This window comes from Corvus cornix, chromosome 5 (assembly GCF_000738735.6).
Source record: "Corvus cornix cornix isolate S_Up_H32 chromosome 5, ASM73873v5, whole genome shotgun sequence".
Taxonomy (NCBI): Eukaryota; Metazoa; Chordata; class Aves; order Passeriformes; family Corvidae; genus Corvus; species Corvus cornix.
This window is the reverse complement of record NC_046335.1, coordinates 11,811,698-11,829,467: the sequence shown is the minus strand read 5'-3', so window position 1 is coordinate 11,829,467 and position 17,770 is coordinate 11,811,698. Positions and strand designations below refer to the sequence as shown.

The following is a 17,770-nucleotide window of genomic DNA, read 5'->3' as shown; positions in this document are numbered from 1 at the left end:
AGAAGTATTCTGCCTGTTTTCTGCGGGGGTTCTGTTAAAAACTGCAGTGCCTTAAGACTCCAAAATCAGAGCTGGGCACTGAGCATGGCAACAGTGTGCACAGTGCCTCAGGCATGGCACAGACCAAGACAGCCTGCATAGAAAGCAAGATATAGAAAACCTCATTTATCAGCATGTTTTATTCTTATTCTCATTTTTTAAATGGTGTGAACCTAACTCTAAGTGGCAGTGGAAGTGAGAGACCGAAAGGAATGAGGCATCTGGCTGTGCTGGCACACCAATTCATAGCTCTTGCTTTATTCTATTTTCCCTTTTCTCTTATTCTGGGACAGGTGGGACAAGCACTGAAGAGCAAAACACCTCTATCTAGAAAAGATATGGGGAGGGATGGAAAACCAGGCAAATGATAAAGAGTCCACAAGTTATGTAACACCAAACTGGGAGTTAGAAACCATTCCCTGTGTAGGCTACCATGCCATCAGAATGAGGCAGGGAAGTTCTGTTTTCACACATCATGTATTTCAGACAAGCGTTCCCCAAATCCATGGTCTGATTTCCAGCTGTGGTTGTATTATAAAGTGAATAAGGACCATGGTCTGGGTGTTAGGAGCCAGTCATCCCAGGCAGAAAGAGATGAGACAGGCAACGAAGGCAGAAATATTGAAGAGGGAAGGTTCATGGCAAAAAAAGCAGTCAGTGTTAAGGAAAATGGTTCTTTGAAGCTTATGCTCCCTAACCCAGTTCCAGTGCCCTTCATGGGAATGTGAGCTGGATTTGATTTGGGCTCTCAGAGGTCAGTGCTTTATCCACTAAGCTGTAACTGCCTAAACTGAGTGCGCAGCCCAAGAGATGATTGAGAGCTTTGCCTGGTTTCTGCTCTGTTTGCACTTTGGGGAGTTGGTTTCAGCAGACCAAATAACGCTGTAACATTGCTCAGATGATAACACACCAATTATAAAGTCCACTGTGAGGGATCTGGCTGTGAGCTGACTGAAGGGTTCTGTATCGCTTTTGATTTTGGTAAGCTCTTCGGGTCGTAGAGAGAAGCCAGGGTGTGATGTAGGGCAAGACATCCAAGGCTGTGGCAAATTATTAAATCTTTCAAAACTCTTGTGCTATTTTGGGTTTTTTAAATTAAAAATTCAATCATAATGCAGCTTTGAATGCTGCTTTCCATATTCTTGTTGGGGCTGAGAAATAATGGTTGATGCACTTGAAACAGGAATTTGCTTTTTGATCCCACCTGGCTGTGGCTTTTAGCATTACTGTGGAGGCTGGACTGCCTTAACACTGGCCCAGTGGAAGATGCACTGCAGGTGTTATGTTACTCCTTAGAAATCCTCAATGACCTTACCTCAGTCCTCAGTTTGTGATCTTGGGAGATGGTGGAACTGCAGAAGGTTCAGAAAGCCATTAGCAGGAACAGCGAGCCGAGTTACTACTGAAACTGTCCCCATTCTCTGTATCCTTTCTCTTACCTGTCCTTTCTGTAATTTGTTGATTTGTGAGTGATTTTCATTTCTCTTTTTAATTTTTTTTCCCCGAAACATTGTATCAGTAATGCAAAAGAACAGTTTTAAACATTTCAGTGCTGTTATAATAAACCCAGGGTGCTATTATGAAAAGCACATCTTGACAAAGACAGAGGCTGTTGAACACTCCCACTGTGTAATGGCTCGAGGGCTGAACTTTTATGTTGAGCTTTGGATGGAAGGGTTATCTTTTGACGAGTCTGAAGTGCTGACAAAAACCCCATATATTTTAGGCAGTGAAAAGAATGCCAGACAACTAGAAAGTTGTACTTTTGGAAGAAGTCTGTCATTCTGATGCTGGTTTTGAAAGGGACTGTGCATGCCATTGTGGGTCATGAGATGGACAAACTGGTGAGGATACCAGTGGAGATGAGCAGCAATTCTTTGGGAAGCCCTCCCTACCAACCTGTCTTTAGTTTGCTTTCCTAAGAAAATAAGGTTTATGCAGTTGCTTCACCTGCCTGCCCATCCTCTTCCTTCTCTCTACCACCTTCCCAGTAGCTGACCAGCAGATTCAGAAGTGTCAGCCTAGTTTGACAGAGGAATAAAAGTCACTGGTTTATGAGACTCACCAAGTGGATGGAGAGGAGAGGGGTTCAATCTGGTGTCCTTTGTGAGGTAAAGGCAGGACACGGTCAGGCTGGGCAGCAATTTGCTGCCAACTTGCACATGTTTAGTAGATGCCCAACTCCTGAGAAGTGGCACTTTATGGTGTCCCTGCATGATGATAGGAAAGTCACAGAGGACATAACACAGACAAGAAAATAATTTTGGAAGAGATAAGGGGGGAAGGTTGCTAGGAGAAAAAGGGTAAAAATCGTGGTAAAGCAGGAATACTTCTGCCATTATTTGACAAACACTGAGCACAAACAAGTCTGGTGCACAAATGTGCTCAGGGATTCTGTTTCAGTTTTGGCAATGAGAAAATCTTTTTATCTGCCAGGAAATGGGGAAAAATCTTTGCCAATAAATAATCGAAGGAGGGAAAGGAGAAAAAGAAGGGGCTGCCGGGATAACTTTTGTTTTAATAAGTATTGTTGGTAGTTTTGGACGAAGGATTTGTGTACATTTGTCCATTTGCAAGCTCTCCTTGTGTTTATTTTTACTAAAATAATCTGAAAATTTTCTTCATGTGTAATTTAGGAGACATCCCCCCACACTGATTACCACAATTAATACAGATTTTTAAGTAGAGTTTATTGACATTTGGTGCTGTTTTTGCCCACCTTCAAGAGGGTTTCACCTTTGCCCTGATGGAACACAAACAGTCAGATCTGCAATGTTCACTTTTTATCAGAATGAAGATAATTAATCTAAGTTGACGCTATGACTAAGTTGTGCAGCTTGTTGTTTATGCCCAGCAATAATTTGTTATTCTTCCCAGCCAAAGCATATCTGGAAATATCGGGGCCACAGTCATTGTCCATCAGTGCAGACTCTGGATTTAAGACGGGGCTTCAATAGACCAGTATAATTTACCTTGTTTTACTGCCTAACTGATCACACAGATGATATAAAAAATAAGTTTCGGCTGCAGCTGGAATGGCTAATTGCTAATAGGAATTTTGCCACCAACTTCAGCCAGGATAAAGCATGAATTGATTCATGCAAAGCTAAGCATCGTGTTAAATGCTTTTAGGGATTATTGTAAGACATGAAAAAATGTGGAAGGGATATGGATGCTTTAATGTTGTTACAGGAGAGAGCTTCCCTGCCTGTGTGCACCACATTGTGTTACATGGCAGTGAAAGATATGGTGAGCTGACATGAAAAACTGCTGACTGTACCCATTCCACCTTCAGGGATCCTTCTGCAAGTTGAAGTTTCCCTGTGCCTGTAAGTCAGCTATTATTTCCAACCTGTCCTGTTCCAAGAAACATAAATATCAGGAACAAGGCTAGAGAAAAGGCAAGGCATTCTTCATCTTGGTGTGAACCTATCCCTCATCCTTCTAGAGCCTGCACAACTTCACTTTGAGCCCTGACTTTCTAGGGATGGGGTTGCTGTCTTGAAAAGTGCTTTCCCAAGGATTATCAAATTATATGCCCTGAACATCAGACAGGCACATGCCTTTAGAGAACTGCAAGTGATAAAAATACATTTAAGTGTGATTTCTGATCAGTTTTTGGTCAGCTGCTTCCTCTCCAGTCTCTTAAGCTGTGTTTACACGCTTTCACTCCAGCATCCCTTACATCAGAAAACCTCTCCTTATCTTCACACCTGCCATGCTGTACCTCACCCACCCATGTGCCCCTGAAGGGCTTGTGATAGAAACACTTCCATGGGCTTATGGTGCCCACAACATGCTATGGAGGTGTCTCATGATACAAGTATCTTATCTGTTCAGTAAAATATGATGCTTGAATTGCATTTCTTAATGATGGATAGCATTACATAGCTATGGTTAGTATCAGAATTGAGGCAGTGCTAGTTCTGAGTGAGAAGCTCCTAGTCTTCCTTTGGGACTATTGTGAAGTTGGAATTTCTTGTTTCAAATACAAACCCCAGAAATTTATATGGCCACGCCATAAATCAAGACCTACAAAAAAGTAATGTAGGTAGTTGAAAGGACCACTGCCTACAGCTGCTAAAAGTACTCATCATGGTTGCTAAACTTTAAGGAAAAATGCCAGCTGAAGGTGAAAATACATCAGCTGTGGAGCAATGTTGGGGCATAGCATATGCTTGGTGACATAAATACGAGAATGTTTTTCAGCTGATACCCCAAGTAAGTTTATATTTACACTCAGACCATGTCTAATAGCTCTTTAGATCAGGAACATTGCTAAGCTTTAGCATAAAAAAAAAAAAAAGTTATGTGGAAAAGCTGAGTATGCCCCTTAAAATCTGCAGTTAAGAAGAGGGCTTGCAACACTCAAAATCTCAGCTTCTGGAAAAGCCAGGAGATGGCATGCCTCATCTGAGGTACTGGCGGGAGCAGTAGCTGCTCTTTCCCTGCTGCTGGAGCAGGTGTGGGTGGTGTGGCTGGTTCTAACTATAGGTACAGAGGTGCCTTCTGCCTGCAGCAGGGAGATGCCCATGCTGGCAGCTGCAGGGAGACTGCTGACATGGAGGCTTAGAAGATACACCCCTTGGTATCACCAGCTGCCATGAAACAATGTGAAAATGTTTGTTTAATAAGGACTGTAAAATGTCCCTAGCACTCAGGACTCTTAAGTACTTTCATAATTTCAGGGGAACTTTTCCTGGCAGACTTTGATCATATTAAATAGATTTCCCATGATATCATAATGCTCCATTTGTTATAAATGTGCTGATTTGCGGATGTGCAATTAGCTGACTCAAGCAAAAAAGCATTATAGATATCCTGTGTATGAAGTGGCAGTTTATTTCTCTCCATATGGTCTATAACTTGTTCCATGCTGCTTACCATGGGGTCTGGGCTTACTGCCCATTGCTCATCACAGTTTATAGAGAGGAAAATTGAAGGCAGCCATGGAGTTAATTCTTTGCAATACAGTCATTTCCTTAAGGCAATACCTGAGCTGTTTGCATCAGCCCAAACATCCCCTTGGAAGCAGGTGAGTCCTGACTATTCCCTCTGTGGAGTGAGGGTGAGATGAAATCATCTTAGCAAGGGGCACTGCATGAATTGAGAACCAGGGACTTCCCAGAAGGAAAAAACAGGGCTTCCCAAATCCTGCATAACTCGTGGCCTTTACAAGATTTTTTTTTTCCTGACATACGTTTATTTATCCCTACTTGAATGGCTCTATACAAATGGCTAAATCAAGTCCCTTTTAAGCCCATGGAAAGACTTCCTTGGACCTCAGCAGTGATGGGATTGCATCCCAAATTAATAGTCCCAAAAAGACTAATTTGCAAAATATGCTCAGTGCAGGATCAGTTGTTTGGCTGTTGAAGTGGCAGCTGGCACCTCACCTCACTGCACATTTTTAGTTCTTAGAGTAGTAAGTGAGTGTATTCTACTCTCCTCTCTCATTTCTCTCCTGCTCTTTTCAAATGAGTGGGGAGCATGGAAAAAAAGAGATTTGTGAGAGCAAGGGCATACATTAACGTACAGGGTTAAACGTTCTGAGGACAAGGAATTTTTTTTGCCTCATCGGCATGTTTAACAGTTGCAAATCTCAGTGTATGAGGAAATGTCTTACATTCAAAGACTATTAACAGCTGTGAAATTAGATTTACAAATCTGAATATATAACTGCATATTTTACATGCTCTTGCATATCACTTGTGCATATATTCATGAAACTGTCTCGTAGTTTATGAAATTTGAGTGTACCATTTCAGTGGGAACTTCCAGATTTCTTAATCATGAGATCGTTAAATGAAAGACTTGCCATATGCAAATTTTGAAATTGGTGCAATATAACACGATGCTTTTTGAGGATAACACAGAACTAAGCCCAACAGATATGTAAGTATAAATAGTTATTTGGAAGGTGTGAAACATTCTTATTAAGAAAAAAATACTTTAATCATGTCTACCTTCAAATAACTCTTAAGTGGGTACAGTTTTATATTATGATTGTGGTTTGGTTTTTTTTAATACCATAAGCGACAAATTCTACAGTGCTTCATTTCATTCTTAAAAATAGCCTGGGTTTTGTATTTGGAGATGAGTCATTTTGAGGCTGAGGCACTCACCTTTCTGGCTTAACCTATAGCTCTAAGGATTGAAAATACATAACATTATTGTCTTATACAAATCACGATTCATCTGGTAAGGAAACTCTACAAAAGAGAGCGAATACAATATTTGGGAGTCTTTGGAACATGAAAGCCGGGTACATGGCCAGCAGACGTGCTGCTTGGAAACCTATGGGAATACTCAGTTAATTGCAACTAAAGCCTTGCTTCTGTGTTTAGGAATCCTGATCTGCTCACACAGATCTCAACACATGACTGAAATAATCTGTTTATCCAGCATATGGTTCTTTGTGAGGACTGGATAGAAGTCAGTTACTCGGTCTTATGTGTCATTTGTCACAGGGTGCTGTGTCCTTCTAAGTACTCCCTGTCTAGTCCAGGGCCATGGAGGCATTTTAGCAATGCAAAGAGGTGATTAGAGGCACTTCTGCTGGAATGTATGCTGTGGTGCTTAATGAAATTAATTTGGCTTATGACAGGGGCATGGAGAGGCAGCCCTGGGCTTTGTCCTACTCACTGTCACTATTTCCCAGGGTGACATTGGATGTGTCAGTAGTGGCCTGCTCTTTGCTGTGCTTTCAGCATGCATGGTGCTAGCAGGAAGGAGGAGGCTGGGAGTCTCCAGGTGTGCTCGAAGGCATTTGTTAGGAGAACCAAATGTTTAAAACCAGGGTTTTCTAGCTGATATTATTGTAGCTGATATTTGTGTGTAAGGAGAATAATAGCTGCTTGGTTTAGCAGGAAAACTGTTCTATCTCATAAGTGCTGTCTCCTTACCCCCAAATCAGTGATCATATCTATCTCAGGCACATGGCAGCAGAGAAATAAAAAGGCTCCTCAAATCTTTGCTTAGTCCATCTTCTTGTATCCTTCTGCCTAGAACAGTGGAGTCAGTGTGGCTGATCTGGGCCATTAGTGATTTGTGTCTGTACTTACTTGGAGATGCATTTTTCAGGTTATGTCCTTTCCTAATACATGCAGTAAAGTACTACTTGCACTGATGTACTCTACAATAAGCAGTGTGTGAGCTATACAGAGGAACTGCCACTTGACCCCAAATAATGTCAGATTTTAAATTCATGAAGAGCAGGATTTTTTGAATGAAATAAGGTAGTGCCCAACATCCACACAGATCTCAAAGCAGAAAGATGTAGTGTCAGGAAAATGCAGCCAAACTGAAATCCCAAGAAAGTGGTAATAAAATGCTTCATTAAACAGAAAAAATAAAAAGAGAAAACAAACCCAAAAAACCACTACAGAAAAAGCTGTGCTTAAATGTCAGTGAGAACTTTAATTCTTGTTGTCTTTTAAACTCCCCCCACCAAAAAACTGAAACTCTTCAGTCATACAGAGATTTTCTGCAGAGGAAGCAGAAACAGCAGCTGAACAGGCTGTGTACTACCAACCGTGAGCGCAGCCAGATTTTGATACCCATGTTTTCACTAGGTGCCATTTCAGCAGCAGTTTCTTTAGGTCTTTCAGCTGGACCATGAAAGTAATCTCTTGTAACAGGAAAGACAGTGAAGGTGAAAAGTGCTCTGCTTCCTGGCTTAGGTGGAGCAGCATTTGCAGCCCTTGCTCCCCAGCAGAAACTGCACTGAAAGGTTTGTGTAGCTGGTGTGCCTTGTCAAATTCACCCTATTTCTTACACATCTCTCTTTTTGCTATATTAAACAGGGATCTAAGGTTTTACAAATGTATGTTGCACTCTGAAACCACTGCAAGGACGTCAGTCATGTGCTCTCCTGAGGACTGGTCTCCTCAAGGTTCTGCAGGTTTTGCACTCATTAGTGGAGACTTCAGAGCCTCTGGTGCTGACTCCCAGAAAAAGCCTGTGTGCCTCCATGGTAAAATCATGGCTTCTGGCCATGTTTCCAGCAGTTCTTCAAGAGCTGAGAAGCTCTGCAGTTTGTGGGGTGCTTTGGGAAGTTACCTGGTGTCTGCACCCTGTGTCCTCTGCTCCAGGTCAAGTGTGGACAGATGTGCAAAAGGCATCAAAGTAGGTGAGAGAGAGAAAATTTTGCACTGTGCTGTGCCAGTTAAAGTTTTGTGCTGGAGCTGGACCTCAGCAGGATGCCAGGTTGGCTGCCAGGCAGTGTGGGGCCCTCGGTACCACCGGGGCCTCTGGGTTTGGTTCTGCGCTGTGTAAACACCCATGCCATAAATGAATAACAGCAAGGGTTTTTTTTCTGTGTCTGAGCTTTGTTTGGTTTTGCTTTTTCTTGGACAGTGGACCTGTGCCTTGAGAAAATACGCAAAAAGTTTTTCATACCCATGCCTCCAATGAGGCAACGACGGCGCATCTAATCTTAATCTATATTGTTTGTACTTTTGCTCAGTAAAGCAGCTATAAGAAATAATACATTTCTTCTTTAAAGTCCTTTCCCCGCCCCTGCTGTATAAGTGTTACTTCCTGCCCTCCTGCTCTCTCAATAGCGCTTCCCTTTCCTGTTTTGGTTATAAGCTTTCATAGAGACTCTTGGCTTGTCTCCCTGCCAAATTTGTCTTCTGCTCAGGTGAAATAGACTATTTGGATTTGAGCACACGTGCTGGATTTGAGCATATACCTCTGTGGGATTGCCTGACCAGGTCCTCCTCCATGGCAGGCACGTAAGTATCTGGGGACCGTGCCTGTTGGCAGGGAATTTGTTCACCAAAATTAATGTGACTGGATGTGAAGGAGAGCACGTACTGTGATAAACACAGAAGGTTTGTGTTTTGGTTATAGCCTGGTAGGATAATTTATAATTGTATAAAATGGTAATTAAGCTTTTATGGCAATGCTGCATTAATATGCATCCCCTGGCAGTGAGGGAGAAGCTGACTTCATGAAGCGAGCGTTCCTTCATTCCTGATCTGCCTCCATCAGCTCAAGGGGAATTGTCACAGGTTTATTTACATTTCTTCTGGGATTGTAGGGAAACCAAGGCAAAGTGATGCCAGCATTAATGAGAGATCATTATGTTGATTTCCTCTGTTCACTTATGAGTCTGCCTTTCCTGGTCATTAGTTATGACTATGATCTTTCAAAGCCTCTATTTAAGGTATCATTCTGAAATACAGATGCGGTTGGCCCATGAGTGAGAGCCCTCAGTCATGTATTTTCACTTGACAGCTCAGTTTTGGGTTTTGCATAATTCATATTTTACAAGATTAGGTACTTCTTGTTTTTATTTCTGTAATTTAAGGGGGAAGGGAAATAGTTTGTATTAATAGCAACCTGATCCAGTCGAGTTGCTTTTTTACTGTTTTTGACTTGTTGAGTTCCTGGTGTTTCTCCAGGACATTTACTTGACTCATTTTTAGGAAGTTCTAAGCATTTACTTGATATGTACTTTTAGGAACTCCTGAAGTGTATCATGAAGGTGATATGTAAAATCTGAAAATGAACCCCACTTAACAGAAAGAAATTTTACATGATTCAAAGCATTAATGGAGCAGTGAAGTTCTTCCATTAGGAGACTCCATTAGCAGTCAGTTGTTGGAACTTGGAAGGAAAAGTTTCCTGGGGCATGGCCTGGCTCTGGGAGTCTCTCTGCCCAGCAGCAGTGGCACTTCTCTTAATCACACCACTTCCTCAGTGAAGTGCCTTTTTCAAAGCAGATCTCTTTAAGCATTTCTTAACATGCTGAGTTGAAATACTGATAGCTGGAGTTCCCCTTAGAGTCATTTGAATTTTTACGCTTCAGTTTGCAAAACCTACCAGAGAAGGGATGGGTTAAAATTAACAACACCGCATGGTTTAAAAGTCTCAGCAACATAAACTAAGCAGATGTGCTGGCTTACAAGGACATCAATCTGTGGCCTCTGTGCTGGCCCCAAATCTCCCCTGATTGGCAGATGTGCTATTTAAGTGCCGTGGCGGACACCGAGAGGTCAGGGCTCTCCACGGACTGGGGCTGGAAGTGCTGAGGACTGAGCTGGTCTGGACCCAGTCAGGCCCAGGTGAAACATCTGTTCTGCTGCAGTCATGTTTTGCATACTGTATAATTTTTTGTATTTTTACTCACTTTTCCCATGCTCAAGAGCACTGAGGGGTGACAGAAGGTTATGCAAGTTCCTCCGACCATGCCAGGATTGCGTGCGTGTTCCCAAATTTAGCAACTCATCTGCCAAACTCCTGGCTTAGTGTGCAACCTGGGTGCCTCATAAACTGTCTCTTCTCTGGTTTCCAGCTAATGTGTCTGCTGTGGGTATCTGCAGCAGATACTGGACAAGGCAGTTCCCACTGGGTATGCCAGTGTAGTAAGAGAGAATTCAAAATTATTATCTTATTCCTAACAGAAAGTAACTTTTGAATAATCTTCCTTATGGAGGTGAACTGGTGTTCCTCTTACTCTTGATAGCACTGTAGGTACTGGTATTTCCATTTCCTGCTCTGTAAAATATGTATTTGTCTTGCAGGTGTGTCATGACTTTATTTAACAGCGTCAGTCTTTCTGAGAGCTGCTTATGAAGGAGGCTTCATATTTTTACTATTTTCTTGTAACTATTTAATATTAAACTGGTTAGATGCTAGAGTTTAACAGTGGAGAAAGGTGATGGCCAGGCACCTGCAGCAGATGCTCAGTGCAGAAGGCTCCCCTGGCAGTGCAGCCAAACCCCAGTACCAAAGGCAGGGCTTCAATGTAAATGTGCAAGCTGAGCAGGAGACCAAAAAATAGCAGCTTCTCTTGGAACTGCGCTTCACTTCAGGCTGACTGGGGCAAGGGCAGCACTGTTGGGTAGGTCTGTCTGCACAGGTAGGCAACCAGGAGCGAGTGCAAATTGAGAAACTCTGACCACTGGGTCCATGGGTTGGTTTTTTAAAGGATGCCAGGAAATGGAGCTCAGAAAACAAATGGAGAAAGTCATTGTGGCACCTCCATATTATATATGAGAGTGTGACTGCTACTATTTAAATATCTGCTGTAAAACAGTCAAACATGTGCATGTCATTGAGGATTAAAAGCACCTTTCTGGATGTAAAGCCCCCATGGGGCTGCCCTTTGGTGTGATCAAGGGGCTAAATGCTGCATTTTCTCTATGAGGTCTTGCTGCGTTGCTTGAGGAAGTCCTTCAGGGCTCTGGGACAAAGGTGAACGATGGTGACACTGGCTGTGCTGCAACTGTGGCTGTAGGGGGAAGTAGGCTTTGAAACAGGGGGTCCCAGAAGGAGTCACAAGTATGACTGACATTGTGCTGGAGAAATGAGTCCCCCAAGGAGAAGTGGGGTCATGAGCAGAGCTGGTGGTGAATCTCTGGTGGGAAGGCTGGAGAGCCACTGCACTACAGCAGCTTTTTCTGTAATGAGCTCAGATCTCAGCTATGGTCTATATAAGCCTGAATGACCTGACTGTCTTGTGTTCAGAAGGTGTCTCAGGTTTTTTGTTCTCTAAATCCAGTGGTCAGAGAGAAATGTCCACTGTTTCACGTTACTACTGAAACACTTTTCCTGCCTCCCAGTCATTATTGTATTTATAAAGTGAAAGCTATTAAAATGTTTAGCAAATTAGTCTATTAGTGTTTGAAGTGCACTTTAAAATGCTGCAGGAACATGACTTGTAGCTTGCTGATTCTGAGGTTAGCACAGGTCTGTACTGCACAGATCGCACATCTCTGTATACAGGATTTTGGATTTACATTAGCTGTTTTAGCTGACATTGAGAGTATTCTGTCAGCTTCCTAAATCAGCATCAGCAATTTCTGGCATGTCACGTTTAACCACACAAGGGTGACTTCCTGTGGCAGACTCAGTGGACAAGTGGAGTAAGATGTGTTAAATGACTTGTGCATTATCTCACACATTCTCTGGGCTGAGGTTTTGTTCTCAAGTAAGACAAGCCTGGGCCTAAGTAATATCAACAGTTTCTCACACCAATAAGAATGGTTAGATCAGTCTAAAATCACTTGTAATTATTAATAATTTAAATGTTGAGGGGGGATGTATGGGAGATGGAAATGAAAAATAAGGTAAATGTTTGTATAAATGGCTGTTTGCCTTTTCTACATGTACCAGAAAGAGCTTCTTTGAAGGCCAAAGAATCATGAGCGTCTTGAAACAAGGTAGATCCATAACAGGTTCAAAGCATGAGATCTTGATTTCTATCAGAGAGCTTTCAGAGTTTATGCTAAGGGAATGTCTGCCACAAGGACACAGTTGTATCTGTAAATATGAAGCATAGTGAGAGTCTCCAGGTCCACCTGGCATGCTGGAGTAAAGCCAACAGGTTTCAGTGTTTGAAGTTAGCTAATTGTGGATATTTGCTACATCTTCTGTGAGCATGATTTGGTGACCCTCCAAAAGCTGTATGACCTTGTCCTGGCTCCAGGAGAAAGTATTTTAAACCTCTCCCATTGCCCCCGGAGGTGTGACCTCTGCTTGGTTTGGTGCTGGACGGGGGGTCCAGGTGGGGCTGGGATCACCGTGCACCATGGCAGGCTCTGCACGGGGCTGCTGGTCAGAGGTGGCTCAGTCACTCAGTACCAAGCTCTGTAAAAGTTTTTATTCATAAGAGGATAACCGTGTAAGTAGAGAAAACAGGTCAGTGAAGGAGCACAGTGCAGCTTGGCCATTCGACTTTCTCTCAGTCTGGAACAAGAGGGGGAAGCCTTAGAGACCCTTCAGAGCCACAGACTCTCCTCCAAACATTATGGTTTGCTCTCTTTTTCCTGTTTATTCTCTGTGACAGGTCTTTTGTGGTTCCAACCTGAGCTTTTTCTTGTATATTTGGATAACCCACTGGGATAGGCAGAGTGGAGCAGAAGGACTTTTCTCTATCTGATCCATGGCTCCTCCACTACCAACCTCCACAGTAATTTCTGTCATTTGGTTCCCCCTCCCGTCCTATATTTTCTCCTCCTATTTAATTACTTGCAGTCAGCCAGGTCATGTCAAGCCACCACATTAAGTGTCATGTGATAATTCACAAAAAAATACAGGTAATTTCCCAAAGATTCCTGGTGTTATTGATTCCATACTCTTTTTTTGCTCTTTTTTGGCTATAGATCTCGGTAATCATACATTTAGTAAAAGCCGGGAAGAAAGGACTGTGTTTTTCAGGTTCTGAACAGATGGAAGAGAAGAATGTTACTTCAGGATGAAGGCACCTTCCCTGCAGCACTGTCTCAAAGTGGCTGCCCATTCTCACCAGGGCTAGGCGAGAAAGGGCAATGCTGACCCTTTCAAGAAGAGTTAGGTCCAATTTAGCCAATCTGCTAATTCTTGAAGATGAATCCTAGACAGAAGAGATGGATGAGAGTGGGTCAAAATGTGTCACACAAAATGAAAGAGTATTATCTGCAAACTGCTTAAATTGACAATTTTTTTAGTATTGAAACAATATTCTATAAATCTCAATGTTGAACACTTGATTTCACGCATCACCTGTGAACAAAGCTAAGCAGATTTGCTTTAATTTCAGGCAAACAAGGGGTACTAGTGCAGAGGTTTGCCATCCCAGAGATGTAATGCTTTCAGAAAAAACAAGGGTGAATATTAGGATTTGGGGTCCCTAGGAAGAACCCCTTCCCCTCCACATTTAAATAAGATGTCTTTAATCTGCCCTGTAGTAAAGTGAAGAGCATTGGAGTAGATGTTGTGCACAAACCTGAACAATTTTGCAATTAAGACCCCTCTACAATTAAATTTTTATGTATTTTTAGACATAATTACCTATGGTGGGAACTCACATGGATGAGTCTGATTGCATGTTAATGTAAAATAAAGTATCAATAGAGGAATTAGTAATATTTGACATGGTATATGAAATGTAATGGACCTCCAACAAATACCACATTTTCAGTAACTTCTGTGTATTAGGAAAATAAAGCAAGTTCCAGAAGTCTGCAAGCATAATTTTGCATATAAATACGAATATACAACAAACTCTTATCATGAAGAAGGAATGTGGCTACTCACAATTGTGTTACTAAGCCCTATATTTATTACCTGTCACATGTAGGAGACGTCAGTATCAGTGATGTATGGTCCTAAAAATTACTAAAAATTTTGCTGGGCCTTTGTGAAACCACTGGTGCTTGATTTGTGCTTAAAATAATGTACAGAGAGTAATACAGAGATTCTCAGTGACCTTTATAAAGGGAACATTTTCTGGGCTGTTTTCAAAGAAGTCTCTTAAAGCAGAAGTGGGATAGTTGTGCCTTTTATGCATAGGAGGAGTAAGAAGTCTTCAGGATAAAGAGTTACACCTCCATTTAGGGTGAGACAGCAAGCTAGCAATGGGTCCCTGGAGGGATTTTGGATGTTGAAAGATTGATGAAGTGCTTTGCAGGAAAGGATTCCCCTCATGTGCTGTTTTATGTTCCTTTCTGTTATTTCACTGGAGGCCAGATAACAGGCTCAATCCTGTTTCCATTTAAATGAATGATGAAAAACTTCCATTGACTGAAGGAGAGCAGGGATTGAGTTTGATGTGTTGTGGCTTTATGTTACAGTAACAATTGGTTGTCATGCATCAAACTCTGCTCCTGAAGTCTCTATCTGTGTTTCAGTCACAGGACAGTAGCAGGTCCTTTGCTGCTGATTTTGGCAGCAAAGCCTGAAGGCAAAGTTGCTGTACCTACTGGGATCTGGGTATGGCATTATGAGTAGTGCCATGTTAAGGCCCTCATGTCTGGATGGTTAGGTGTATTCTCTTCGTTGTAAGTAAGGATAATTTAATTAATTTTGACTGATTTAGCAGCTTGTGGTAATTGTGGATTCCAAAATTCATCTGAAATGGAGACAGTGTTAGGTTCCAGACTTGCTCTGATGGAGCCAGACACATGCTCTTGCTTACTTTACTGTACAGCAAGGCTTGTACTGCTTGACAAGGCTTGAGGAGAAGGACATGGTGTCACAATGGCTGAGTGTGACTCTCCCAGGGACAATATTCTCCTGGAGCCCACGGCTCACTGGTCAGGGGATTGCTGTGCCCTGGGCAGCTGATGCTCCCCCCCACCTCTGGAGCTGGAGGTGATACAAGACGCCTGGTAGCAAAGACGGGTAGGTGGCCACCACCCATCCATGAGACTGCACTGGGGATTATTTTTAGCCTTTCCACTTCCATATGACAAAGGTAATCCAGTGTACCTGCCTTTCTGCTGGTGTATTTCTCTCCCATGCTCCCCATCTGTGAATCCAAGGCAGACTGAGCATCCCCCAGCAGGTCTGGAGGATGCAGGCAATGCTGCCACTGCTGCCAGGCTGCAGCTCTTGCACCAGTTGGAGGATTAGGCAGGCTGGAAGGAGCTCAAATCCCTCAGCTGCTCGTGTCAGATACGGAGGAGCTGCCACAAGACATTAGCTTACCTTAAAAAGCAGGAGGGAGAGGTGTTTGCTGGTTAAGTACATCAGCAAAGGCACAGCTGTTCTCCAGGTATCTCACAAAGCAACAACAACTGGTGGATGAGCTGGATTTTACGAATTCTTAACAATATAAATAAAATAGTGTTTAGTCTTTCTGATCTGAATATATTGCTCTGGTAACAGAATTTAGCTGTTTCTATGATACGCAATAAAAACACAATTTATTCTGAATTTTCCTACCTTATTCTTCATAGAGATGTCTGCCAGCATCATTGCTCCCTCTGTAAATGCTGTGAGGACTTTCCAGGCTCTTACCCACAGCCTGGAGGAGGTCTGTGGACTACCTGAAGGCTGTGCAAAGTGATTGACAAAACAAGCCAGAGTCAGTAGGCTTTAGTGTACCATGGGGGATACATCTGCCTTGAAAATCTGTTTGAGACCCACAAATCAGAAAAGATTGAAAATTGCTGCTGTGATCAACCCAGATCCTCTTAATACTTGCAGTAACGTGCCCCCTTTCATTAAAATGATGACAGTGATGGGGTCAGGCAGGTTTGGGTGTGCAGCAGTTGGTATAATTTACAAGTGGTGTAATTTGGCACTGTGGCAGTGCAGCAATATCGTTTAGCATCACCCAGGAGCTTTTCCTTTATTTGTGTGTGTGTGTGTGTGTGTGTGTGTGCTGGGGAGGCAAAAGCAAACCAAGAAGGGGGAAGGTGTATATATACCTATATATAGGTCTAAAGTTTGCAGGACAGTCATGAACTTAGAATTTTTGCAGGACATAGATCTCAACAATTCCATTTAGATGCACTAACTAAATCATAAATGCATCATAAAGTGCACTATTTGCTTGTTGAAAATCCATGTTACATTTCAAGATCTCAAATCTTCAACATTTGGAGGATTCATTTTTTTCTTCATATAAGGGACTTTTATTTCCTCTGATATAAGAAAAGAGGCTGGGAAGTCAGGAGAGTAGAACTGAAATTCTGGCCTGTATTGACATGTCACAGCATTTGGCAGTGGCATTTATTGCTCCTGAAGGGTGTGTTTTATTATGATTCTCTATATGTATATTAGTCAGGATATGACTAATAAAAGGTAATGTATTATGGAATATCTGTGAATATAAAGGAGAAAAATAGTTATTAACGCTATACAAAATAATGTTTATGTACTTTAATGCTGGCATGCATCCACATTCGTGGATTCCCCTTCCCCACTTTCTTTGCTGCTAGGATGAAGGAAAAAAGCATTCCTGTGTGTTTTGCACCATGTATTCTGGGACTTCCAAGTGCGTCAGTGGGTCTGGGTATTAGGCATCAGCTGGATTAACTTAATTGATTTCTTCAGTTTACCTAACGTGGCTTTTGGTTCAAGGTCTGCTGGCTTCCAATTTTAAATGTATAACTCAGCTGTGGGTGTCATGTTTGTTTTGTCAGTAAGCTGTAAAATAATGGTGGGTTTTCATGCAAATGTGAAAGGCTTTGCTTGCCAATAGATGCATAAAATAAATAGAGCATTCATACTGTTGGACAGTTTTCATAATGCTTATGTGATGCAGGTTATTTCTCGGGGATTAATGTTTTATATAAAATAGATTATCGGTTCAAAACAGCAGCATACAGGAGGTTTTTTAAGTCTGTGAACACATACATGTCAGCTTTAATTTAACAGATTGCATTCAAAGGATTAGCAGATCTCATATAAAACATATGTTGTTAAGTAGTACTGATAGCTTCTGTTGGTTTTTTTTCCTTTAGAAGTCTTAAGTAATAAGCAGTATTCACTGTTTTCTTTCCTGATTTTGTTGGTTTTTTCTCCCCAGTGAACAGAGTATTTGCCAAGCCCGAGCTTCAGTTATGGTCTATGACGATACCAGTAAGAAATGGGTACCAATCAAACCTGGACAGCAGGGATTCAGCAGAATCAACATATACCACAATACAGCCACGAACACCTTCAGGGTAGTTGGAGTTAAACTGCAGGATCAACAAGTGAGTAACTGTATCAAGTTTCCTGTAAATTAACCTTTGATCTCGTTTGGGAACCTCAGTTCTATACCTAATGCAACATTTCCTGCACCCTGCAAGGTGCCTACTAGCCTGTTTATACTCCAGTCATTTAGATTTTGTATAAATTTTTGCACACAGAATATATCATAAGTTATTACTGCTTATTTGAAAAAAGAATGTTTGGTAGATGCCAAAGAGATTTGAATGTTATTTCCCCCCCTCCATTTTTTCTTGTGAAATGAGTCTTATTCACTCTGCAGGTTTTGCTCTCAGCTCCCCCCAAATTACTCTTTGTT

At 42.0% G+C, this 17,770-nt stretch overlaps 1 protein-coding gene across 10 annotated transcripts in view; it reads left to right on the top strand.

The window, feature by feature from the left end:
- Nucleotides 1-17,770, top strand: part of EVL (Enah/Vasp-like) — a 121,362-nt gene that overhangs the window by 34,771 nt on the left and 68,821 nt on the right. For 9 of the 10 annotated variants that reach the window (XM_039552655.1, XM_039552662.1, XM_039552658.1 and 6 more), the window contains exon 2: nt 17,288-17,456. In XM_039552655.1, coding sequence (XP_039408589.1) covers nt 17,322-17,456 — 135 coding nt within the window. In that variant the 5' untranslated portion in view covers nt 17,288-17,321. Of the gene's footprint in view, nt 1-8,626; nt 8,778-17,287; nt 17,457-17,770 lie in introns of those variants that run through there. The other variant, XM_039552654.1, reaches the window with a different exon arrangement.